We start from the raw sequence: 24176 nt of genomic DNA, 5'->3' as shown, positions 1-24176 counted from the left end.
ATCTAAGTTTTTTATAATATTCTCGGTTTTTAAGTCATTTTCATTTGCAGACGGTATGAAGCCGATATGTATGGTCACAAGCCCTTATTACCAGCAGGCAGCCGCATCTCTTCAATTTTTCACTGCTTTTGGTTATGTGAAACAATGGAACCATATACAAACTTATAAATTAAACATCGAGCGGATCCGCACGGTCGAATGTGCAAACACATTTAATAGAGTTATACAAGCCAATGAATTTTGCACTCGATCTAGTGAAACACCTTATAACGATGGAGTGCCTGGTTTTATTTTCGGAAAAGAGTTGGATCAGCCTGGAAGGCAACTATTCGTTTTGCTAGGGATTGTCAGTTATTCTTTCAATGGTCTGCACGTTGCAACAAATATTTTGCCTTATACAAATTGGATTTCCCATATCGTTACATTTAATTAATTTTAAAATGCTTAAGCTTGATTTAAGTTTGAAACTTTTCTTAATTAACTAATAAAATGTGAAACCATTAAAATGTAGAAGCTTCATACCCACAGCTTAAAAGGCCTTCTTGTATTGACGACCCATAAGACCCAGTTACTGCGCCGATTTTCATTTTAAATGTACTTATCTTTATTTATATGTATGAACTTAATTTGTATATTTAATTTGATTAAATACAGTGACTATTTTTCTTTGCACATTCAAGATATACCAATGCGAAAACATTTTCAATGCACTTACCTAATTGCAAAGTTAGCTTAATAATTTTATGTGATTTGTGTGGCTTTGTTTTGTTCTTTGTTGTAAAAGCTTTAATGTCTATGCAAAATATATACAATTCACTAAGTTGTGGAATCATGCGTTGTGCGTTCTGTGGTAAAGCTTGCGCACCTGCAGCTAAACTGCTTTATGGCAAAATCGAAACTAAGGAGAACTCAAAGGAAACGGAAGTGCACAGAAGTATATTAAATAGAAGTCAGCTTGAACCTATTCTTCTCGAACGTTGAATGACTAACTTGATATTAGTTCCTTAATTATATTATATACTTTCAAAAAAGGGATTTGATTTTTGTAAAATAACGATTTCTAGTTTTGTTGTACAGATCTTAAAAAGGTAAAACCTCAAATTGACCTCTATTTCCTTTAAATCCTTTCTGTGAGGGACACGAAACGGACTCGCCAAACGGAGGGACGGAGAGTACAGATGGTAGAACTTAAATCGAGCTTTAAATAAACAATCGTATGTGTGTGTCCTTTGAGCCTTAATGCTTCGGATCCTTGTTGTAGTCCACGTAGACGCGCACCACCTCGCCGGAATACTTGCGCTGCGAGGGCATGAAGTAGAAGTCCGGCGTATCGGATCCACCGTTCTGTCGCGGATCATCCCTCGAACGATCGTAGCCAGAGTCCCGATCGCGATCCTGTCGCTGCCGTCTCTCCTCCTCCCTCGCCCGCTCCCGCTCCCTTTCCCGCTCCATCGTCCTGTCCCGACTGCCCTGGCGAGCGGTACGCCTGTCGTGGGTGTAGTAACCCGACGGCTGCATGCTGGCCGGGCTCTGTTGGTAGTGATGCGCCTGGCGGGGCAGCGAGTACGCCCGCTCCGCGTAGGAGCTGCGGGAATAGGGTCCTGCTCCTGGTCCAGCTCCTCCACTGATGCTGCTCTCCTGCGCCTGGTTGGCTGTGCGTCCATTGCTGCGACCGTTGTTGTTGTGGCTGCCGTTCTTGCCCTGGCCATTGGGACTCTCGTAGTACATCTGGGACTTGCTGGTGGGCGAGTGGGACATCGGCAGCGTCGTCTGCTGGCTGCTCGTGGTCGACTGGTGGCGATGGCGCGCCTTCTCCTTGCTATTGCCCACATTCTTCTCCTCCGTTTCGCCGTAGGGATCGAAGGCGTAGTTGGTGTTCGAGGCAAACTCCTTCCAGGGCGAGTTTTGGATGAGTTTCTCCTGCAAGCAGAAAGGGATTTTACCACAATTAGAACTAGGTTTCGTTGGCATCGTTTCTTAAAGGCGCTCAACCAGCCAGCATTTGGTGTGGGTATTTTTTAAGGATACTCTACGCGGTTATAAATATTCATAGAATGTTCTGCAGATGTGCTTGTGCCTGCGTTTAAGCCGAATCAATATTAAAATAGTTAATAGTTGGAAAACAGCTGGGGATCTGAAGTAGGATTAGGAAAGGTTCCCAGAGTTTACTTAGCATATGTCAAACGCTGACTGGCCAGGAGAAACCTCACACAAAGTAGATGAAATGCAAATGAAATTGGTTTAGAACAAACTGGAAACACACAGAAATGGGTTAAGACACAAACAGAAAAAGAGAGAGAAGTAAAAAGCAGTTCAAAGACTTCCGACCAGAGTGACAAGGTGAGTTGTTATAGTTTTTTTTTTTTGGTTAGGTGACAAGGTTAATACCACAACAGATACCACAAGAAAATATAGAGTTTTGAATTACCCATTTAGTTATAGAATTTTGATAAACGCGGCACAGATACAGCACATAATCAAGAGGGTTCCGGTACTTAAACTAACTATAAGATTGGTTCGGTTCGGTATAAAACGTAAGTGCGCTTAAGGCAGTTGTAGCTGATGCTCAGGTTTCGGGTTTCAGAATCGGGCAGTATTATTTGTTTATAGCATATCTGATCTGAGTTTGGTTTGTAGAGTGGACTTTATAGATCGCTAGAGGGCTGATAGTAGCGCTGGTGCTGTCGCTGTTGGTACATGCGCCACTCTTCGGGAATTACGTAAACCAGCTTTAAACGACACGGGTACAATGGGAAGATATTAATAATAAGAGAGGAATGGGAAAAGCCCCTCCGACACAGAAAGGGCACAGCAACCGTAATCACTTCGGGGATTTCTCATAAACCATATTCTTAATGGTTCTTAATAAAAATAATAATACGAAATACCCATATTTTGTGTTTTAAATTTGGAACTTGCTATTCTGTGTCGGCTAGGCTAATGCTGACCCAATTGATCGGTTCAAATCCTTGGCCCACTCACCTTGGTACTCTTGCTCTTTCGCGAAGTCTTCCAAATGGTGCAGAATGCCTGGATGAGGGCGATGAGCACCAAAGCTGCAATCAATCCCAGGACGATGTACAAACGGGTCTCCGAGAGGTCGAAGAAGGAGAGCAGCGTCTCCTTGGCATTCGGCTCTGAGGAGCTCTTGTCTACAGGGGGGATAAGATTATTTAGCATATCTAATTAATAAGGTTTTGATTAAATGCATACATTCCAAGGCCTCAAAGTCAAGATACTGAGGATCGACCGTCAGTGAACCCACTCGACCGGTGGCAATTTGGTCCTTCAAGGCGGCTCTTATCGCTTCGGCGTTCTTCTGCGCTGCTGAATCGCTGGTTTTATCAATAGTGTTTGTCTCCAAGTCGTGCTTCTTCTCCACATCCGCCTTATCGAACATGGCCTGAACCTTCGCCACCATGGTGCTGCCCTCCCTGAAAATAGTATAGAGCAATTAGTAAATTTATTAAGTTTCTATCATGAAAAGTTTAACGACTTTTTTATTTTATTATTAGTCTCAGCATTTTTTAATTTATTGCCCACAAAAATATTTTAATGGCTTGATTTATAACAATTTTGAAAGCTGGCTTTGATAAGACAAATTTAATCTTATATTATATGTGTTTGCTTTTATAAGTAAAATTGAAAAAAACCCGTGTCGTAGCACATTTTTTTCTTTTTTAGTGTGATACAGAGATTGGTTTTACTTATCGGTACTGATTTACTACAAAATACAGAAGTGCTTTCTTTATCTTATATCCGAATAAATTTTTTTCACATTAATAACATGTATTAAAATATTTGTGCCACAAAAATAATATAAAATAAGAAAATACACCTACACTTAGTTTGTATGTATTATGCAACTTTTAACTGTAATCCAATACTTTATTATTATTACTCACTTTTCGAAGCCCAGAATCTCAGTTTTGTAGTAGCCAGTCAGAGAACTTAGGATGCCATTGAAGGAGTCCGAAATAGTGGCTGCCAGGTTGTTGAACTCCACGGTTCCGGGCTTCGGAGCCTCATAGGATTCGCCCAGATTCATCAACTTAACGCCCACGGCATAGACCAGTCGACTTGGAGCCGGAGTGCTGGTGCCCACAAAAACGGATTCCAGTTCTGTGATATAAAATGGCAATTAAATTAAAAATTCCTTTTTAGCTTTAGAATAACATACCCTTGCCACAGGACTTGATACAGACACGTTGCGAGGAGATTGGCGGAACCTGCTCATGCTTGCGTATCTTCTTGTTGACCACATTGAAGGCTCCACCGAGAACCGGGAAAAATAGATACAGGCAATGGTCGTCCGTGAAGGACAAGTCCTGTTCATCGTTGCTAACCCGCTTGCGGTTGAACTCCAGGATGGTGACGCCCTTCTCGATGCGTCCGGAGGCATTGTAGATGTCCTGGCGATCGTCCAGCTTCGGCGGTGCATAGCCCAACACCCAGGTGTCCATCAGGAAGGGTCTGCCACTGCGTCCGTCCACCCAACCAATGATCGCGTCCGTCTGCGACATTCTCTGGTCATCACTGAAGCCGATTCCCGTCCAGGTCTGCGTATTCGACGTTTCGATGTGCCACCGCATCTCGTCACCCTTGCCCACCGTCTCCCAGCTGGCGTAGTACTCGCAGGAGTGCTCCTGGGGTGAGCAGCTAGATGGGTACTTCCAGTGGCCAAAGCAATCGTTGTCCAGGACATTGGTTCCCAGGTCATTGCGGTCCGTGCTTGCGGATGGCTTCTCTTTTTCTATTAAAACAAGGGATATCATCAAATAACGCAACGAATAATAGTAGTGTTAGTAGTTAACTCACCAAAGAAATTAATCTGAGTCACGCCTCGTTGCATTTGGTGTCCGTGGTATTTCAGTTCATCCTGCTTATAGAAGTCCTTCACCGTGGACTTTTGTGTCTCGAGACCAGAGGCTGGAACGTGGACATAACCACTTGGCTCCTGACCCTTGGCCCAAATTACATGGGTGAGCGCATCGTCGAGGGTATGATCAGTGGGCTCATCCGCAACCAGTTTTTTGCGGAAGATGATAGTGGTCACTCCGTTCTCTTCAAAGCCCGTACCCAAAGCCAAGTTTGACTTGCCGCCGAAGACCTCATCGGTGCGTGGAGTGGATCGATCCCGGGAGTAGTAGTCACCCACTCTGCTGGCCATTCCTCGAGCTGATCCGATCACGATGTCCGTGCAGTCCATGGGATTGAAGTCATGTCGTGGTGTGTACGGGTTCAGTCGGTATTTGGGTGATTCTGTGGAGAAACGGAAATTTTTTATAAAGGGATCATCGAAATCTTAAGAGACTGTACCAAAATGTGTTTGGAGAATCTACTAGTGTTTAGGTATTTGATTCTCTGTTCAACTCATTTATCAAAATAATTTATATAATGATCCTTACCTGCTTCTCGGCGATGGCGGTCTGCACTGGTGCTCACGCGATAGGAAACGCTGGTGGAAACGGAAGAGACACCCTGCTTGAAATCTCCGGCAACTCTCTTTGATTTGGTGTTCTGTGCTTCGGGTTCGCTTTTTGGCTCTGGTTCACTCTTCGGTTCAGGTTCACTCTTAGGCTCAGGCGTACTCGTCGGCTCCGGTTCGCTCGTGGGTTCCGGTTCACTAGTTGGTTCCGGTTCACTCTTGGGTTCCGGTTCGCTCTTGGGTTCCGGTTCACTCTTGGGTTCCGGTTCACTCTTGGGTTCTGGCTCACTCTTAGGTTCCGGTTCACTCTTGGGTTCCGGTTCGCTCTTAGGTTCAGGTTCACTCTTAGGCTCCGGTTCACTCTTGGGCTCAGGCTCACTCTTGGGCTCAGGTTCACTCTTGGGTTCAGGTTCACTCTTCGGTTCCGGCTCACTCTTAGGTTCCGGCTCACTGGTGGGTTCCGGTGCGGCTCTAAGCTCGGCCAATCGCTTGGGCTCAGGTTCGCTCTTGGGCTCCGGTTCGCTCTTAGGTTCTGGTTCGCTCTTGGGTTCCGGTTCGCTCTTGGGTTCCGGTTCGCTCTTAGGTTCCGGTTCACTCTTAGGCTCCGGTTCACTCTTAGGCTCTGGTTCGCTTTTTGGCTCGGGTTCGCTCTTCGGTTCGGGCTCACTCTTCGGCTCGGGCTCGCTTTTTGGTTCCGGTTCACTCTTCGGTTCCGGCTCACTCTTCGGCTCCGGTTCGCTCTTAGGTTCCGGTTCGCTCTTCGGTTCCGGTTCGCTCTTCGGTTCCGGAGCAGAGCTCTCCAGCGTTGTGGTCAAGTCTCCAATGTCCCTTATCAGTGGGAAGTTCTTGCACTCCGGCGTCATTCCACGCGGCCTCCAACCCAAGCCAACCCACGAGGTGCTGTTGACCTTGAGCACCATCTCGATTTCCTTCTGCTCCTCGAGCAGCCTCCAGTAGACGTGGTAATCGGGCGAAAGCTCCTTTTTGGCATAGGAAGAGAGGTCGAGGTTGGTGCTCTTGAAGGGAGATCGCTTGTTGCATCCGATTCCGAACCATCCAAAGTTGCAGTAGCACTGCTGTCGAGGCAGGGAGGTTCCACCATGATCCACGCACTTGCCCTGAACACCACAGTCGGCATCGGAGGAGCACTCGTCCTTGTACTGACACTGGGGTCCGTAGAAGTTTTTGTCGCACTTGCAACGCGAAGGGAAGTATTTGCCGTTGCCGGAACAGGTCTCCTTGAAGTCCTTGCGCAGCCTGATGTCTACATCGGCACAGGACCAGAATCGATAGCTGGTGGACCACTCATCCGCCTGGCGGAGCAGCCGTAGTGTGCAGTTGAAGCACTCAAAGTCCTTGGGAATGTTCACCAAGTAGGACTGGGCACTATGAAAAAAAGAGTAGGTGTATATTATTAACTAAAATATTGATTGGTTTAAGCAATTTCAAGATAATTTTACTATATCATCAATATGGAAAGTCATATGAGTGAGGTGGTTTTAATCTTTGAAAAATTCAAATATCTACATCTGATTTATGCAACTTGAATTGACAGTTTTTAAAAATGTATTTTCTATTTACTTTTCTAATGGTACAAAGGACAAGCTAGGTGGTTTGACTTACGTGGCATCCGTGCTGACAAACTCGGAGTTATTCACATGGGGCGTGAGGTCCAAAACAGGTCGATCGAGGGCATCCAATAGTTGCAACCGAAAGCCGCCCTGGAAATGTAGCGATTATGATTGTGGTGTGCGCCAAAACAATGACTGAGAACTTGTGACGAGATGTCGTGCAGCCAGGCCGCAGAAAAAAACATGGGAATCTCGATTCATGGGGCTTTGACTTTGACTGCGTGCTCGTGAGGCAATCGCTCGAGAATGGATTCTCGGCTAATTAGCCCCTCGGCGATAAGAACCCTAAAAGGGGCGTGTCTGCTCCCATTGCCGTCAACCCAACTTACCTTGTGCGCATAGGCCAAATGCCAGGTGACGTTGAACTGCGAGCCGGAGAGCAGTGAGGTGCGGATGGAGCCTGGAAGTAGGAAATCAGAAGTCAGAAGTTAGAAACCAGACACAAGACATCAGAAATCGGAGCGTGATCAGTGGGCCGGTGATTACCGGTGACAGGGCCATCTATTTACCCAAGCCTCAGTTGCATGATTAAGTCCACTCCCCCTGGAGTAGGACTGTTGGACTGGTTCTGCATTGAGTGGCAACGAGTGCACCTGCACCTTGGACGCCCAACTCCCCCGGCAAATTGTGCATGACACCACTAGACATCCGATAATCACATCTGTACGTGCAGAGACCCAGCCCGAAAACATCTTTGCAAAGCTGCTGCTGCTGCTACCCAGACGAATTTCAATAAACGTCAGTTGCATAAGAGCCATGCGGTAATCTTCGCTGACCAGCTGTGAAAAAATTACAACCTGGGCTTTGCCCGGAGGGACAGGGATGCAGATGCAGGTGCACAGGGAAAATTTGTCATTACAACAAATTATAAAAGAACTTATTAAATCTTAAGCTATAAAGCTGTGCCCATAAGAAACCATTTTTTAGTCTTCTTAAGATTTGTTATCAATAGCCCGAGTTTTACAAATCATCTTAGAAACCAAGAGAGTATCCAAAAACTTTGTCTTGTCTTGTATATTCGATATACTCTATTCAAGCTATTGTAATTAGATCTATATTTTTTGTAATTAGAGTTAAAAATGTAACTACTTTAATTTTCACATAATGTTTTTCTGCTATCTAGTTATTAGTTTATGCTGCGAACTGCAGTTTTTTGCCAGTGTCGCAATGCAGTTGGACCAGAGGAGCTATCAATGCCCAGCTCGCACATCGTTGGCAGCCAATACACGGCGAACGAGTCGCTAATTGAGGCCATTAAATGTTTATAGCGATGTCAGGTCTGCGAAAGCGAAAGGAGGAGTGTCACTTTCCCGATGTCCCCGCACTCGTCTTGGCAAATAAGGAAGCTGAAAATTATGATTACCGCTGGCACGAGATCGCTCCGTCCAAGCTCAACCAGCCAAAGTCATAGAAGCTGGGAACACAAAAAGCGCTGACCACTTGAGTCACTCGATGGATGTTCAATGGTCGTGCAGTTGCCAGTTGTTCGTCCCAATATGGTCATGAGTATGACAGTCGCGCCAAGTTGGTAGAGGTATATCCACTATAAGGAACACTGCAAACCGCAAATTTCGAGCTCCGATTTCAGGGTATTCCTCAGTGATTGTCTTGCACTTAAGTCTGTTTGTAGCATTTGTGGGTCACTGGATGCTCGTTCTTGGCGGAAAAACTCTTGGTTTCTATTGCGCAACCATTGTGGGCTGGAAGTGGGGGGTAAAATCAACTCCACTCAGCTGGAAACGAACTAGGCTTCCCTGGTTGGTTTTCTGGGCCACTGGGAAATGCAAATCAGTTCGAATCGAATGCGGATCGGTGCATTCCTCACATTTAATTGCACCTGACGGCCCCGCAGACCTCACACAGCTTCCCATGATTTAACGCAGATTTCGCTTTGTTTTGACTCGAAACGGAAAGCCGCCAAACCAGATTCGAGAAATGGGTTAAGCGACTAGCGGTGGATAAATCAACTGTTCCCATTAATAAAACCGAAACAACGAACAAATTATGCCCGAAAGAAGGCGGCAACCAAACTTGTGTTCGACCTGTATTTTCGAATCTGAATCGCATCTGAATCCATGCACCAAATTAGCAGGTGTACGTATATTTTTTACGGATTTTTTTCCACATTTCTTATTAATGTTTCCCATGGTCCGCACCACCGATCGGTGGTTGGCCAGCCCCAAGACCAATTGAAGTTATCTGGTTAATATTTTTGTACGCTTTTTCGTGTTTCGCCTCAACTCCGTCATATTTCCCATGATCGCAGGCCCGCGAAAGTTGTTCACCTTTGCGTTTTGTTTTTGGAGGCTGCTGAAAATCGTATCTGTGTGTGCTGCTGGTTGAGCTTGAACTCGCCGGCGTCGTCTGGCCATTTCGAAAGTCCGTCCGTCCCGCTCGCCTCCTAAATTCAAATCGGTCGGGGCCGCCTTGACTCGACTGGCCGCCTTATTTTTTTTCCCTCGGAGATGCGCGTGAAATCGGTTTATAATTAATTGAAATCTTCGCTAATTTGATCTTAAGTTGAATTCCATCGATAGTTGAAAGGAGGAGTTTTTTGGTTTAAGCTTTGATTGCAATCAAAATAGTATTGCCAATCAGTGTTTATTGTATGTTTCAAGCTTATTAACTTTACTTTAACTATAAATATTGTCATCATAACTAGTTACGAAAGTGAACCGTATATTTTTAATTTATCCCACTGAATAATACCTGTTAATTGTTTTAAGAATCTCTGAGATTAAATTACTGCCAAATTTCTTAACAAACAACGAAGACCACACCACAAACACTTTTGGTAAATCAAAACTAGGTATTATAATTAACTAAAGAACAGCAATTTTCTGGAATCCATCTCTCTGCACTTGGGTGGAAGTGCCTGGGGGAAAATTCTTATAATAGCCGACATTACATCATCCTCCATGCAACTCCATTCCCCTCCTTTCCCCCTCAAGGCAATTTGCTGCCGTTGATAGAAGAATGTGCGCTTGCGTGCATTCTAATTGCATTGGCCAACTGCAGAAGCAAGTGAAACGAAAAAGAAAAACCGACAGCCAAATATGGTCGACGCCTCTCACGAAGCCGCAAAGCCTAGACTTCCGCCATACGGACCACTGTACAGGGTGCACTGCGAAAGGTTGACAAATACACTTCCACACAGCGTTTTTCTCGACTAACGAAGCGTTGCGCATGCGCCGTGGAGGGCAATAAATTTCAGCATTTCTTGCCGCCAAAAACGGGGAAGGGGTCGCAAGGAGGGGAGTTGTTAGGGGGGAAGGAGCGGGTGGAGCTGAATAAGTAACGTGCCATAAAATTAATTTCGCTTTGGCAACCCTACACGGGCTGCCAGTTGCCACCGTTCGACGCCGTGTTCGCCACTGCCACAAATTAACCTGGCCAAGTGGCCAACGTCTGTCTGGCCAGCGTTTTGCAGCTCTCAATATTGATCGTGCAGTTGCACGGAGAATAAAAGATACACAAAACAAAAAATCTTAATACATTTGGGAAAAGAATAACACGACATTACTATTACTATTAAAATTAAGAGAATTTCAATACCATTAGTTATTGTTCTTTCTCCAGACTTTAAATTTTGCACATTCAACATGATTTATCTGGAACTACAGTTTTTAAACTGAATTTAATTTTCAACATTTATTTGTGATTCATTTCCAAAATGTATTTTTAAATAAAGAACTTTTAATTTAATAAATCATTCATAAATTTAACCTACTACTACCTCCCTTTTTCTCCCTGTGTGCTATTTGCATTCCCTGTGGTGCTGGTGCTACCGCTTTGGTCAAGGAGTTTCGCTGTAGTTAATTGCTCGTGACGTTGTCTTGGCCAGCCCCTTTGGGGGCCCGAGTCCAACCGATCCATTCCAATCCGCTCCGATCCAATCCACTCCGATCGGATCCAATCCGATCCGATCCACTGCTCTGCACTCTGCTCCATTGCCAGTCCAGTTGCAGGTTGGTATTTATGGCTCTGAATGGTCTGGGATGCAGATGCATTTCAATGGCTTTGCTGTTCTCTGGCTACTTATGAATTCCCCAACTATATTACGTATACGTAGCGAGGTCCGTGTTCGATGGCTTAAATGTCACCGGTGCCGGTCGCTCTCATTGGTATTCTGAATGGCTCTCAATGCGACATTTCGCTACAGGATTTAGCAAATCCGAAACGAAGGGGATTTCGAACTGAAATATGAGTTCGAGGCATTGGCCAAACGACTGCAGTTTCTAGTGATAAATGGCTATAGGCTTTTGTCGCGGCAGTTACGATGATAAATCTGCGCCAGCTTACTCGTATATTGAATATTTTCCCAAGTCGGTGGCTGCATAACGAATCGCAAAGCTTTGGCCGACTAATTGACATTTGCATTGAGCTGATTGCTCCTCTAATTATCGAAGCCGATGTTTTGTCAACCCAATTGGGTTGCCCAACCGATGTTCCCGACAAGTGACACAAGAGGCGACCACAACTTGACCTCCATTTCCAGTGCGCTCAGCACGCCAGCCGACAATTACAAGCCATGTCAAGTCTTTGTGGCCATAAAAATACCAAAGAAAGATACAAGATACAAAAAAAAAAAAAAAACAACACAACGTAAAAACAAAGCCAAATCAAAACAAATCGTGTAGCAGCAGACACGGAGACAAAGGCTGTGGAAAAGAGTGTCAAACACGAACAAATTGAGATGGATTAGACGAGGCTGTGGAGATGTGTTGAGAGGGGTAAGTGCAATGCAAACAAGATGCAAGATGCTCCTCAGAGGTCAGCAGTCACTCATTCAGTCAGTCATTCATTCAGTCAGTCAGTCACTGCGATCCCCATTTCCAATCCCTGCGTTTTTGCGGCCCATTGAACCAGTTGCAAGTTGCAAGTTGCTAGTTGCAGTTGATAGAAAGGGCAGCAGCGGCAAAAACATCAACAATTGCAGCCTCATTTAGCTGTCACTCTCAGATGGAGATTCAAAAACAACAGCGCATCTTAAGATAGCTCATGGGTGTAGATTTACTAAGAATTTATATTTCTAAACTAAAAGTTTTTTTTTAAGCAAATCACAATGATTATGAACTCTTTACTCACTTTATGAAGCAATTCTTAAATGACTTTAAACTTGGCTTGTCAACAAAACACATACAAATTAGTGAAGATAGGTTTACATCACACTTACGAACCCTTAACACTTACTCCATTCAAAAACATCTATATACATTTTCAAGGATCTTAATTGGATTTACCTGAGTTGTCTCCCAGTAAATTTCCAAAGCTCACATTTTATAACACAGTCTTAATAATTTTAACACATTTAGTTCTACATTCCTTGGCTTGCTGACGCACAGAATGATTATAAGTTCGGAGTTTCTAATGTTTTGTTTTCATGCTAAAATAATATTAGTAAAATTATCTCGCTTGTAATACATCTAATCGATTTTCTTAGTTTCGAAGGAAAAAGAATTATACAAATTGTAGTAGGTATAATATTTGTATATTCGTCATTCTATGTTTACCCAATGAAAGAGCTACACCTAAGCAATTTTTCACCACCGCAAAGTATTTATGGCTACGTCCCTGGATAGAGTTGTTAACATTTTCGTCATGCCGTAACCGCGGATTGTGGCCGGAATACTTAGTCCCTGCCGACACGCCGCTCGCCAATCAACGCGCTCTGCCCCCGGCGACTTCTGTGTGCCGTAATGCACAAGTGAAAGTTTTTCACTTGCAGCATGTTGCATTCCACTTTGGCTCTCGTCGGCGCATACATCATCATCAAGGCAGCCAGTGAGCTGAAGCAGCAGCAGCAGCATCAACCGCAGTTGCAATGTTGCAGTTGCCATGGCTAAGACCAACTTGGCCAACAACTCAAGACGCGTTTGGCAAGCTGCAGCGAGCGGCAAATGGCAAACAGAAAAACAGAGAAACAACAACAACAACAACAAGTAGCTGGTGCAGCCGCAGGCGAAGGCAAAAGTTGTCATGCCCCAAAATGGGTTAAACGTGCCACCGTGTTGCCCACGTTGCGTATACGCAATGTGCGCGCGTATATAATTAACAAAACCGGGCAAAACAAAGCGAAATGAAACTGCAAACGAAATTGAAAATGAAAATAAAAACATGGGCAAAAGTGCTGCGCACAAAAATGTCGCTTAACGGGTTGTACAATCTTTATATATGTATGTAGGTATATATATTTTTTTTGCACATTATTGAAGTGTCTGCGATACTTTATGGACATATCCATGGAAATTGATTTGGCATTTTGATGCGGCACACGTGTGCCTGTGCCTCTGATCTCCGATAGCAGTTGCCAGTTCGCCAATTACCAAGCGTCTCAAGGCAATTGTCGGCTTCGAGGGTCGATAATTGATATGCAAACAGTATCGATGGGACTATCCCATAACGAAGGGAAATAAATAAAAACAAAAAAAACGGCCTCTTGAATCAACGCAATCAAATGTCAAAACTCGAGAGCAAAAGGTGTTATTTTAATTTATTTTCGAAAGTGCATTTTACCCGTTGCCCATAAGATATCCATCGAGCATCATAAGCGTAATGCTCATAATTTGCCTGACCCAATTTCCCTGGTTGTGGATCCCTCCCCTTCCTCCCCCTTTCCCCCTCATTTACACACGCACACTGCTCCACTGCCGGTGAACAGGTGAATGGCGGTCGCTTCCCTCGCTCGCTCGCTCGCGATATGCAAATTAATTGGTAACACTTTTCAGCCGCGGCAACAATAACGGAGCGGCAAGTATGTTGCATTGAGCAAGATGCCACATGCATAACAATAACAACAGCGGAGCATAAGCATATGCATATTATGCAAGCGAGTGCAAAAGCAAAAGTTTTTCAGCTGCAAAATGCACGTCTCTAAATTATGAATACATTTTAACAGCGTGCAGTGCGTTTCACAGGTGTAAGTCATTAGCAGTCTCGTTGCAGTGACACAAATCGATTTTATTAACACATGTTCAAGGTTTCGAGCTTTGGTATTGTGTGGATATTGTGACTTGATATTTTCCAACTACAACTTGTAGTTGAAATAAGTGTTTCAAGCATATTTAGCTGAATAATTGAGAACCCTTTTACTATAAATATTTCAAGGCTAAATAAAGTCTTTGTAAAATGTTTATAAACTAGGCAACTTTTGTAACCCTTTACCGACTCAACTATTGGTAAAGGTTTCCAATACGATTAAGCAACAAGACACAATAATATTTTTAATGTCTAATTATATATTTATCTTTCAGCTCCCATCTAAGCTTATGAAACGCACTGTTTATTCTCCGATGCATGTGTGAATTGAACGTGCTTGACCAATTACGGTCGGCAAACAAAGCGCACATAACCAGCAATAATAAGCCATAATATTATAATCAAAGCGTGCCTGGCAGACGAGCTGGGTAAAGCAAACAAAAAGCAAAGTTGGCCAACAATCGGCAATTGGGAAATGCATTTTCCGTGGAGCCCAGCCAACTATTGCTCCTGTTCCAGCAGCTGTATTTCCCACGAACGGAATCAGGCCAGGGAAATGATTTTGCACAGAAAAAATTGAATCTTTTATTTGTTCAAATCTTTGTTGAAAGTCTCTAATTTGGAATTCATACCTTATTGACATGATAAATTTAAATTTGATTGCAATAAATGTTGGAGGTTCGAATTGTTGTCAAAGTTTAGCACAATTAACAAAAGAGAAGATATTTTGAGAAATTTTGTTATCCTTTTAACAATCTTGCATTTGATTGATTATTCCACATGAGGGAATTATAAATTCTGAACTTTATTATTTTTCTTTTTCTTTCTATAAATTTATATGTAATTTTTTTTAGATGGTATCCCACTTTTAAAACAAAATAGAACAAATTGGTTCTGGTTTGTTATTCCCCCTTGCTTTCCCAATATCCAGGTCACTTCCCCAACAAACAAAACCCCTTTAAAGAACACTCACCTTTGGGCATGCCACATGGCGCCTTTGTTCGCGCATTGTCCAAAAAGTCCAGATCGTACTTGCGGGCAGGTGGATAGGTGAGGGCCACATGGGCCTCCGATCCGAAGTATCCGAGGTAGCAGCACCAGGCGGCGAGCACCAGCAGGGCGCTCCACGAGCTCCAAGCGAATCCAAATGGGGAATGTCTTTTATTATTTATAGACATTTTGTATTTTCGTTATTTATTTCTTCACAATTTCTGGCGATTGTCGGGGAGTTTCCTTTCGCATTAGCAACGCGTGGCTTGTCTATTCAATCGCTTCTCTTTCTCTTCTTTTGTGCAGTTGATTTTCTGCGGGGATTTTGGCGGTGATTGGAAATTATATAATTAATTTTGCCACAAATTGGACGCACATCTCATCTGCCGACAGTTGACTCTGTAAGAAGGCAATTTATAGAAATATTTATTAGCCGAGAATTGCATAATTCTGTTTTTTTTTTATTTCGTGGCCTAGAGTATCTGCGAAGATGGATCTGTGAAAATTATTTATTGCATTCGTTAAACAATGACAAGGAAATTTCCCACAAGCCCATTAAAGTTTATTTTTCCAAAAAGTGTCGAAAGATGGGTTTCTCTTTTATTTTTTTCGCAGATTTTCCGTGTGACAGAGCGAATCATCGATGCGATCCTCTCGCAGTGGAGTTCAATGATCGATCGGAATTACTGAGTACATATGCCGTGTCCAACGCCTTCGCAGCTGAGTGAAATCGAAGGTCTTGCCGCGTTCAACAAACTAATCAAAGCCAATGACAGCTGCCCCCCCCAAAGAGCCAAACTTCAAACTGTGAGATACTTAGATACTTGGGCTTCTAAACCCAAAGTCCGCCAAAAAAAAAAAAAGTGCTTGTCTAATGAAACGACATAAATCAGGGGTCCAAGCTACCTGCTCTGGGTCTTATTTTGAGTTATTTTTTTCGGTTTCTAGCCCCCGGACTAAACGACAACAAATGGCGTTGAAATGGGCGTAAAAATGTGGCACGGTCGGACCAATTGTTTGGATATGGAAAATGGTGCCACAGTTTTGACAAGCAAATTGCATGCTGCATGAAATATCTGTTTTCTTGCCCCAAGATAAATCAACGACAATTGGTGTTAGTTGGTCTCGGGGTCTTACTGATTGGCAAAAATCTTCACGATTCGCGGCGAATGGGAACGGGCAGAAATCTTGACCAGCCGTGCTCCACTTTTTCTCCCCGAACAGCCAGTGACATCTCAGGTAAGCAGCGCGAGCACCCAAAGCGGTAATTACCCAGTCATTGTCCAATGCCAGACCCCCAGAAATATCTATATAAAAATATATTTTTTTATACATATATTCGTATATCTCGCTTTTGTGTGCAGTGAACATTTTTATAAGCCATAACGGTAGCGGGAACGACTTCCGAGGCGGCAGCTGCCGCTTTGGGTGACCGCCTCGTTTGGTTTTGATTACTCTAGACCTGGCCAACAACTGTCTGTCTGGCATTGAGAGCAGCAGCAGCAGCAGCAGCAACAGCAGCAACAATGGTAACAACATCGGCAACATCGACTGTGACGACCACATGGCTTGACATTGAAGTCGCCAAAGCAAAACAAAATCGAAAAGCATGTAAAAAATGTTAATTAAGACGGGGCAAGCAAACAAATGGAGTCGCATTAAACGAGTGCGAGTATCTGGGCCACTCTCCGCAACTGGGCCAGAACTATAGGTTCGGATTTTAATTGGCAATCGGATTCCACTCATAAATCATTCTTGCTAGTCTTTGATGATCAACCAAATGATTTATTTCCGAAAACAAATCTCTTGAATGGCTTTTATTTTGAAGGTTGATTGTATTTGTCTACTTGAGTAATGTTCTCATCATTTTAAGCTAACTATTTTTTATTTAAAAATAAATTGATTCTAGCATCCTAAAGATATGTTTATAAATATAAAGTCAAAATATGAGTAAAGCTCATTCCGAGGTACTAATGATTAAAATAATATTAAAATCCTAGTTTGGATATTCAACATAATCAGCAAGCACTTTTTACCATAATTAAAATTTTTGTCAGGGAAATCATATAAAGTTACATAGCCTTGAAAATAAGCAAATGATTGTTAAAGTTATTAAGGGAATAACTGTCCACAATTTTTAAAACATTTTCAGATTCCCAATGACCAGCTATATCTTAAGTTAATTGTATAAACACCCACTTTCTTCAGTGACTCTTAATATGAACTCGAGAAATTGAATCCCACAGCGATCTCCTAATATAATGTTGTAAGTGATCTGCATTTTTTTGTGCAATCCAATAAGCCCACATTTGGGGCAAAAAGAGCGACCAAAACTAAACTAATGGCGCCCAGCTGGAGACGCAACTGCCAAGAAAAGTGGGAAAACTCCGGGCTGTAAGCCATTCTTTGAAATGAGTCTGCGTGATGCCAAGTCAAGTCAACTGGCCTGGCTGTCATGAGTTGCCCAAAAAGCGAGCTTCATTACCCAACTGACTAAGGGAAAAACGGTTTAGCGGTATGGAGTGGTGGAGTTAAAGCCGACTTAAGAGGCTTAGGTGAGCAATTACTTTAATTGAATTGCCTCTCGAGTGCTTTGCATTTCCACTAATTAGAACTGAGATTTAATTAATGGACCGCCTGGCCGCCTTGGCACTGCAAATACCAAAGAGAAACAAACTCGAATGCAATTCACACGCCATTAAATTGAAGTCTTCAATGCGATTCGACGCGAAACAAGTCGGATGAAAAGAACACTTGACTCGGTTTCTACGACATATCGATTATGGGCAACCATAGCTGCGGACATAAACATTTGGCCACGCTACTCATGTTCGATTCACGGCGACAGCGAGTGGAAAAAATGCAGTCCAACTGGTTACGAAATATTCGAAAAGCTCATTCATGTTGGGCCACAGATACGATTTTCAAAATACTCCAGCCAAGTTATTCGTATTTGTATCTGTATCTGCAAATGTATCTGTGACTTAGTGTCTTTTGTGTGTGTGTTGTGCTGGGCACCGGAAACCGGTTACTGGCCCCAAAACAAAATATAGTCAACTATTAATGGATCGCGACGATAAATCGATGCTATCGCAGCAAGTCGGCCAAACTCGGACTCTGGGGCGGCGGCAAGTGTATCGCCTATGGGGCCGCTCCCCAAAAGCCCCAGAAATTAGAGCCCGATCGGCGGGCGGCACACTCTTGACCAAAATACTTCACTGGAATTATGCGCGCGCGCTCCATTTTTAGCCAGCCGAATTAGAGAATAACATTGCTGGCAGCAACACGGCTAGATAAGTACGAAGTTGTTAAGTAAAAGAGCTGAAATTGATTTTAAATGGAACCCAGTTGGCCATAGGCCATTGTGTAACCACTTAGTGGCCAAGAGGGAAGCTAACAAGGAAGACAACGTTCAAGGGATCCGTGGACTAAAACGAATAATTTAAAACAATCATTAAAGCGTTCGTTTTAAATTATCAGAGTTCTAAAGGAATGTTAAACATTTAAGTAAATATTTTTAGAAAACGATATAGATATTGTTTTATAAATAAAAGGTAAAATAATAAGAGTGCTTTAGTTTCGAATGGAACACTTTTAGACACATGAATTAAATTTAGTTTTTGAGAGATTATGTTTGGTGGGTTCCTTTGAGCTTATGCCACATTTCCAGAAATTATTACCCAATAAAAAAGGAGGCTGTGCAGAAACTGATTAGCAAGCTGGCTCAGCACACAGACTTTCTAATCGGGCCTTTTTGACGAACCACACGGCGTATGGGTGATGTGTGGATTTTGGCCAGCGGCTGTTAACGGTCCATGTGACTGGCTACTCGCTTCGAGCCAAACAGATCTGAGGCTGCTGTGTGCTGGTGCGAAAATCAGCTCGTCATGATGGCTTTTGCGAGTGCGAGTGGTGCTTTTAGTGCCGTGTTGTACTGTTGTGCTGTGTTTGACTTAAACATTTCGTGTTTGGATTTCTATTTGCGCGAAATTTCTCAACTTTAATGTCACGCACCACGAATCCGCCACCGAACTTGGAAGGGGAGTCGTCGATAATATGGGATTGACAACATGTGTGCCAAGTTGGCTCATTATAATTACCGCCTAACAACTACTTCAGTGCAGAGAAAAAAAAAATAAAGTTTAATAGAAAGATATTGAGAGGTAGAAAATCGATATTTGTAGATTTATATAAAACAAATTTTATAACATTTTTATTTTTAAGCAAGCTTAGCAATTTGTTGATAGAGGAAGGAGGTGCTAATACTTGTTAATGGATTCCATTGACTGAATCCACACATCAAAACACCGGTGACATCTTCGGTTCGCAGTGAAAGTTGCCTCGACCAAATCCAAGTTTTTCATTGATTTTTTTTTTTATTTGTTTTCTATTTCACCTTCGATTTCGACTTGGATGTATTGGAATGCAACTGAGGAAAAGTAAACACACACACAAAGTAAACAAGCCCGCAGTTTGTCACTTTCGATGGTTTTCTATCAATTATAAAAATTAAGCCATCACTGGGATGACAAATGATGCCATATTTGGTTTTTTTTCTTTGAATGTATCTTAGACCCCCACATTTCCGATTTATTGACATTGCGGCTAATTTCCGTTGATTAGCATAGTGGAATGGAACCGTGTAATCTTGTCGAACTGGTGCAGCCAGTTTGGCTTCGGGGCTCTTTCGCTTTCGGCATAAGTATATCTGAAATTAATTTAATTCGTTGCTCAGCTCTGGATTTCTTCAACTTTCACAAGAACGAGCTATACGAGTTTACAGGGCCACCTTTGGGGTCAGGGTGAATCCAAGGGTTAAGCCACAACAAATGGCCGAACAAATAACAAACAAACAAGCGTTTATTCGCTGTCGCTTTATGGCCGTTAAACTTGATCTCTAACTGGCGAGAGCCATCCAAAGTACTTGTACCCGCAGCCGTAGCAAACTTTGCCTATAAGATCATATTTCAAACAGCCAGCGTCGAGATTAAATGATGGCCGTTTCGGCTGAGTGGGCTTTTGGTATTAGAAGGCAGACAGGTTAAGAGGAGCAGGAAAATCACTGACAGCTTTATTTTCATTGTTGTTGTTCGCCCCTCACATAGGTTGATTTAACCATTAAGCTATTAAAACTAAATGATATCCATTAAAACAGAACACTTGAAAGTAGATTGCAAATGTTAATGAATAGGAAATAGTAGTAATAGTAATAGTAGTAAAAAAAATAACAACAACCACCATGATTTTAAAAATCAATAAGACCTCTTCAAATAATTGCAATCCGTTAACTTATACAAGGTTTGCATAATTCACCTTATAAATAATAAAAAGCCATAAACAATTTTTCATTTTTCAAATCGATTTTAGCAGTAGCTCATCTCACGTTCACGACGTTAATTTTGCTATAAAAATTGATTCGACCAAGGCGCAAATCGTATTTATAAACATTAAATCATTTGCGGCAAGTTCTCCCTTTTCTTCTCTCCTCTCGACTTTTGTGCAAATTCATCTCGACGATTGGCGTCAGACGATCTCCAATGACATTCCCGATTCACAATCGCAGTCGCATCCACCTGTTAATTTATTAATGAGTTGCAGAAACCTGTTCGAGCTTTACATAAATACCCGTATAAAATCTTTACAAAATTTGCCCGAAAGTCGTTAACGGAAATGCTTTGTAACTTTGTTTTTTTTTATGGATCGAGAGAATAACTTTCGCAAACATAAAATCTTTTTGGCAGACGCTTTTTTGTGTCACTTGTGCCGTGCCGGCCAAGTTATTTCATTTCGGGAGCAATTGGCCAGCGATTAACATAAAAATCTAAGGTCAGCCATGGAACGCCTTACGCATTCGAATTGAATTAAAGCCAGCTGAATGCCCGCTGTGTTTGTTTGATTTTGTTACGGTCTTTTGCGTAATCCGATGTGCGATTATGTTCATTTACACGGACTGCTTACAAATCCGCGGCATTGAAACGCACACGGCTCAAATGCCAAGCCGAATGGGCCCAATACAAAAGACTTAGGCAACGAACGCGCAGCATCTCGGAATGGACAGCGTAAACAGAATAACAACAAAAACAATCAACAATTTAACTAACTGCCATTATAAACCATTTGGCAAATGAATGCGAAATATTCGTTATAAAACTCGCATATACATATATATAGTTATATATATGGTGTGTCCGAAATTGTTCAGGTTTGGTTTGAACAAGTGCACAGATTACAAATTGGTTTTTGTCCGACTTTGACAGTTCAAATTACTTCTGAAGAGTCAAGATGCGCTCCAAGGTCCCCCCACCTGTGCCGTGTATATGTTACCAACCAGTTTGCTTGGCCAACTGGATGCCACCCCGCCCCCCGAAACGACCATTAGAAAAAACCCGCCCGACGACGACGACGGATCGGATCGGATTCTGATTCTGGTTTCGTTTGCCCTCGCGCATTCTCACTTTTTTTTACAGATTTTGTTTTTGGCTGACGGCTTTTTGTTTTAAGCTGTTATTTTTTGGGGCTTATTGGCGTTTTTTTTTTTGTTTATTAGGCGCTGGAATTCGCTGTCTGTAAGCATGTTAATAATAGAGCCTCATATGAGTGGCGGTAAATAGTATTTTATAATGCCCCCAAAACATTGTATGGGGGCCGAGGCTCGAAGAGAATCTGCGTGGTGTGGGTAGCCTGCCACAATATAATACCAACTCAGCCGATTTCGTGTGTGCCTGTGTTAGACGTTAGATGTTGGTGGATGCCATCCGGTTTTGGCCTTTGCAGCTGCCAATGCTGCTCGGCTGCATTCCGGGCATGACTAAGAAAAGCGCGAGTCGCGGGAGTTATTACCCTCAAGGTCACTTCTGAATCGGTTTCTGTTTCTGCGGCGGTCCAATCTTGGCATGACACGGCATTTGCTCAAATCGATAGTACACAGGGAAATAATAGAACTTAAAGTGGTGTTCACTTTGTATAAAAATATTTTTAAATTATGTTCAATATTCTTTAAACAATAATTCTGGGAATTCATAATTCATTATAAATTAGATAGACAGATAAAATTAAATTATTAAGGACTTTTTATGATCCAGAAAACATTATAATACCTTTTGTTAACTTCTTTGAGCAAATCTAATAAATATGACTAAAGTCATTAGGTGTTTGGTGGAATTAAGTTCCAAAAAAGAATATTTAAACATGTAACAGTCAATAAGGAAGACCTAGTCAGCAAACGACTTCAATTTTTTCCATGTACCTACATCTAGCTTCTTGTGTGATCGGCTTAGAGGGTCAAAGCATTAGCCGGTAACTTAGCTAAGCGGCTTAAATGGAATGGAGACAAACAGTTATCGAGGTGATGAAAACAAAGGAGAATTAATTAGATTCCGCTGCTGGATAAGGAAGACTAATGAAAGCTAAGAAGTCGCCAGCGGAGTTGGTTTCTCGACTACAGGTGACTCACAGCGAGTTCGACATTTCTTTTTATTCGGCTGTGATTAATGGACTTACAGAGCGCATACGCGATTTTGGTGTTTGGTGTTTCGACCATTCTTGGCTGATTCGCCCGGCCTCGGTTTTTAGAAGTGATCTCATCTCATCTGCCACAGCCTCGGTTAAGTTCTGGCGGCCCACATCGATCTCCGGAGTCCGGAGAACAATCCCAAAAGCAGCTGTCAGCTGCCAAACGCTAATATGCAATAAATTATGCCTGGCACCTTGTGTGCGTACTATATGTGTGTGTGTACTGTGTGTGTGTACTGTGTGTGTGTGTGTCTATAATTACAAAGGTTTCGTAGCGATTTTCACTTTTTTTTCGATCTTCCGCTGCGGCATGTGCAGGGAATTCCAAAATAAGAGCCCGTTTGCATTGCCAATTCAGCGAGCATTCCTGCCGCTTCTTTTTCTTGGTCTTCCTGCACGTCACACACAAAGTACATGCTCACATACACTCCAAGAAAAACCGAAAGCTTTCTGGTTTGTCAAATATTCATTAAAAGAATACATTTTTTCTCTTTTCTGATGGTCATATAAATAACACACATCAATTAACAATCAGCTAATGAGTTCTCCCACGTTCAGTCGTTTGATCATCGAAAATTATTATTTGGAGTTAATGATTCAGAAAATATATGTATTGTCCTCTCTTTGTTTAAATCTTAACTTGTTTTAATGTGTGTAATTGCTTATTTGAAAAACACATTTTGATAGAAAATCATGATAAAACATTATATTAAAATAAAAACCTTTTTTAATTGCATAAACCTTTCTGATCACAACTGTAATATTTGATTTTCATTTAATAAAAACCATTTCGTTAAATTAATACCTATTATAAGCAAAGAAGTAATGAGGATGGTAATGATAAATCCAGATTTTCTATTTACTATTATGACTTATAGATTAAAACCTTTGTTTTACAATTAATAATTTTTGTTTTTAATGTATTTCATCTTTAAGGGTAGAGACATTCCACGCAGGCTCACCTGAAGAAGAAGAACGAATTCCTGGCCGAGATGTGGGCGGCGATAAGTTACGAAAAACGCAAGCGCACTGCAAGATCCCAATCTGAATCCGAATCTAAATCCAATTCCAAGACCGACTCCGAAGCTAATCAAAAGTTACAACACGCACGCGCTTCGTCGAGGAGCGGTGGGCGGTATGGTATGGTTTTTTTTTGGGGGCGGGGTAGCGGAGACCACGAGACACGATCAAAGTCAAAACAATGCAGTCGCGGCACTTTTAACGTTCTCCGCTGATGATGCACACACCGCGCAATTGCAATTGCAGCGGATTGCGATGCACAGGTAAACGAGTACGAGTACGAGTACTGAGTACTGGGTACTGGGTACTGAGTACTGTATGGGATACTTGGAGTGTGTGTGGGAGGTGATGTGTTAATCAATCAACGAGCGCGCATCGAAAGTACACTATTTGCCACATTGATTTGGTTACTTCTGGCGGTTGTTTGTTCGTCTGTTTTTCAATATAAATATTTTTTTTTCGTATTTGTTGCAACGGCTGTACGTGACTGCCATGCACTTGCACAACGACCGCAAAAATTCAGGGGATCCACGGTCCGGAAGACACGACGGTTGCGACGACACAGCGGAAAACTCGGAAAAACAAGCGCACCACACGTCCGAACTCAAGTGAGTCTC

The 24176-nt window shown here is 42.5% G+C and overlaps 2 protein-coding genes across 10 annotated transcripts in view; one reads left to right on the top strand and one right to left on the bottom strand.

Annotated features, from left to right (window-relative positions):
- LOC108096505 (transmembrane protease serine 9) overlaps nucleotides 1-679 on the top strand; it is a 4520-nt gene extending 3841 nt beyond the window's left edge. For all 8 annotated transcript variants that reach the window (XM_043208349.1, XM_043208348.1, XM_043208346.1 and 5 more), the window contains one exon: nucleotides 51-679. In XM_043208349.1, coding sequence (XP_043064284.1) covers nucleotides 51-433 — 383 coding nt within the window. In that variant the 3' untranslated portion in view covers nucleotides 434-679. The remainder of the gene's footprint in view (nucleotides 1-50) is intronic.
- LOC108096733 lies at nucleotides 587-24176 on the bottom strand. 2 transcript variants are annotated; one of them, XR_001771732.2, is made up of 12 exons: nucleotides 23502-24176; nucleotides 15011-15426; nucleotides 7389-7459; nucleotides 7052-7149; nucleotides 5409-6814; nucleotides 4819-5262; nucleotides 4181-4753; nucleotides 3906-4122; nucleotides 3214-3434; nucleotides 2983-3152; nucleotides 2429-2729; nucleotides 1814-1920 (listed from the first exon to the last, which is right to left on the bottom strand). XR_001771732.2 is itself a non-coding variant. In XM_017198579.2 (11 exons), exons 2-11 carry the CDS (start codon nucleotides 15213-15215, stop codon nucleotides 1237-1239), a joined length of 4089 nt encoding a protein of 1362 aa, XP_017054068.1. In that variant the 5' UTR covers nucleotides 15216-15426; nucleotides 23502-24176; the 3' UTR covers nucleotides 587-1236. The 2 variants fall into 2 exon arrangements, 1 of the variants encoding a protein (XP_017054068.1); XM_017198579.2 differs by lacking the exon at nucleotides 2429-2729 and having other exon boundaries at nucleotides 587-1920.

This window comes from Drosophila ficusphila, unplaced genomic scaffold (genome assembly GCF_018152265.1).
Source record: "Drosophila ficusphila isolate 14025-0441.05 unplaced genomic scaffold, ASM1815226v1 contig_414, whole genome shotgun sequence".
Taxonomy (NCBI): domain Eukaryota; kingdom Metazoa; phylum Arthropoda; class Insecta; order Diptera; family Drosophilidae; genus Drosophila; species Drosophila ficusphila.
The sequence above is the reverse complement of the archived record's forward strand: the minus strand, read 5'-3'. Positions and strand labels throughout refer to the sequence as shown.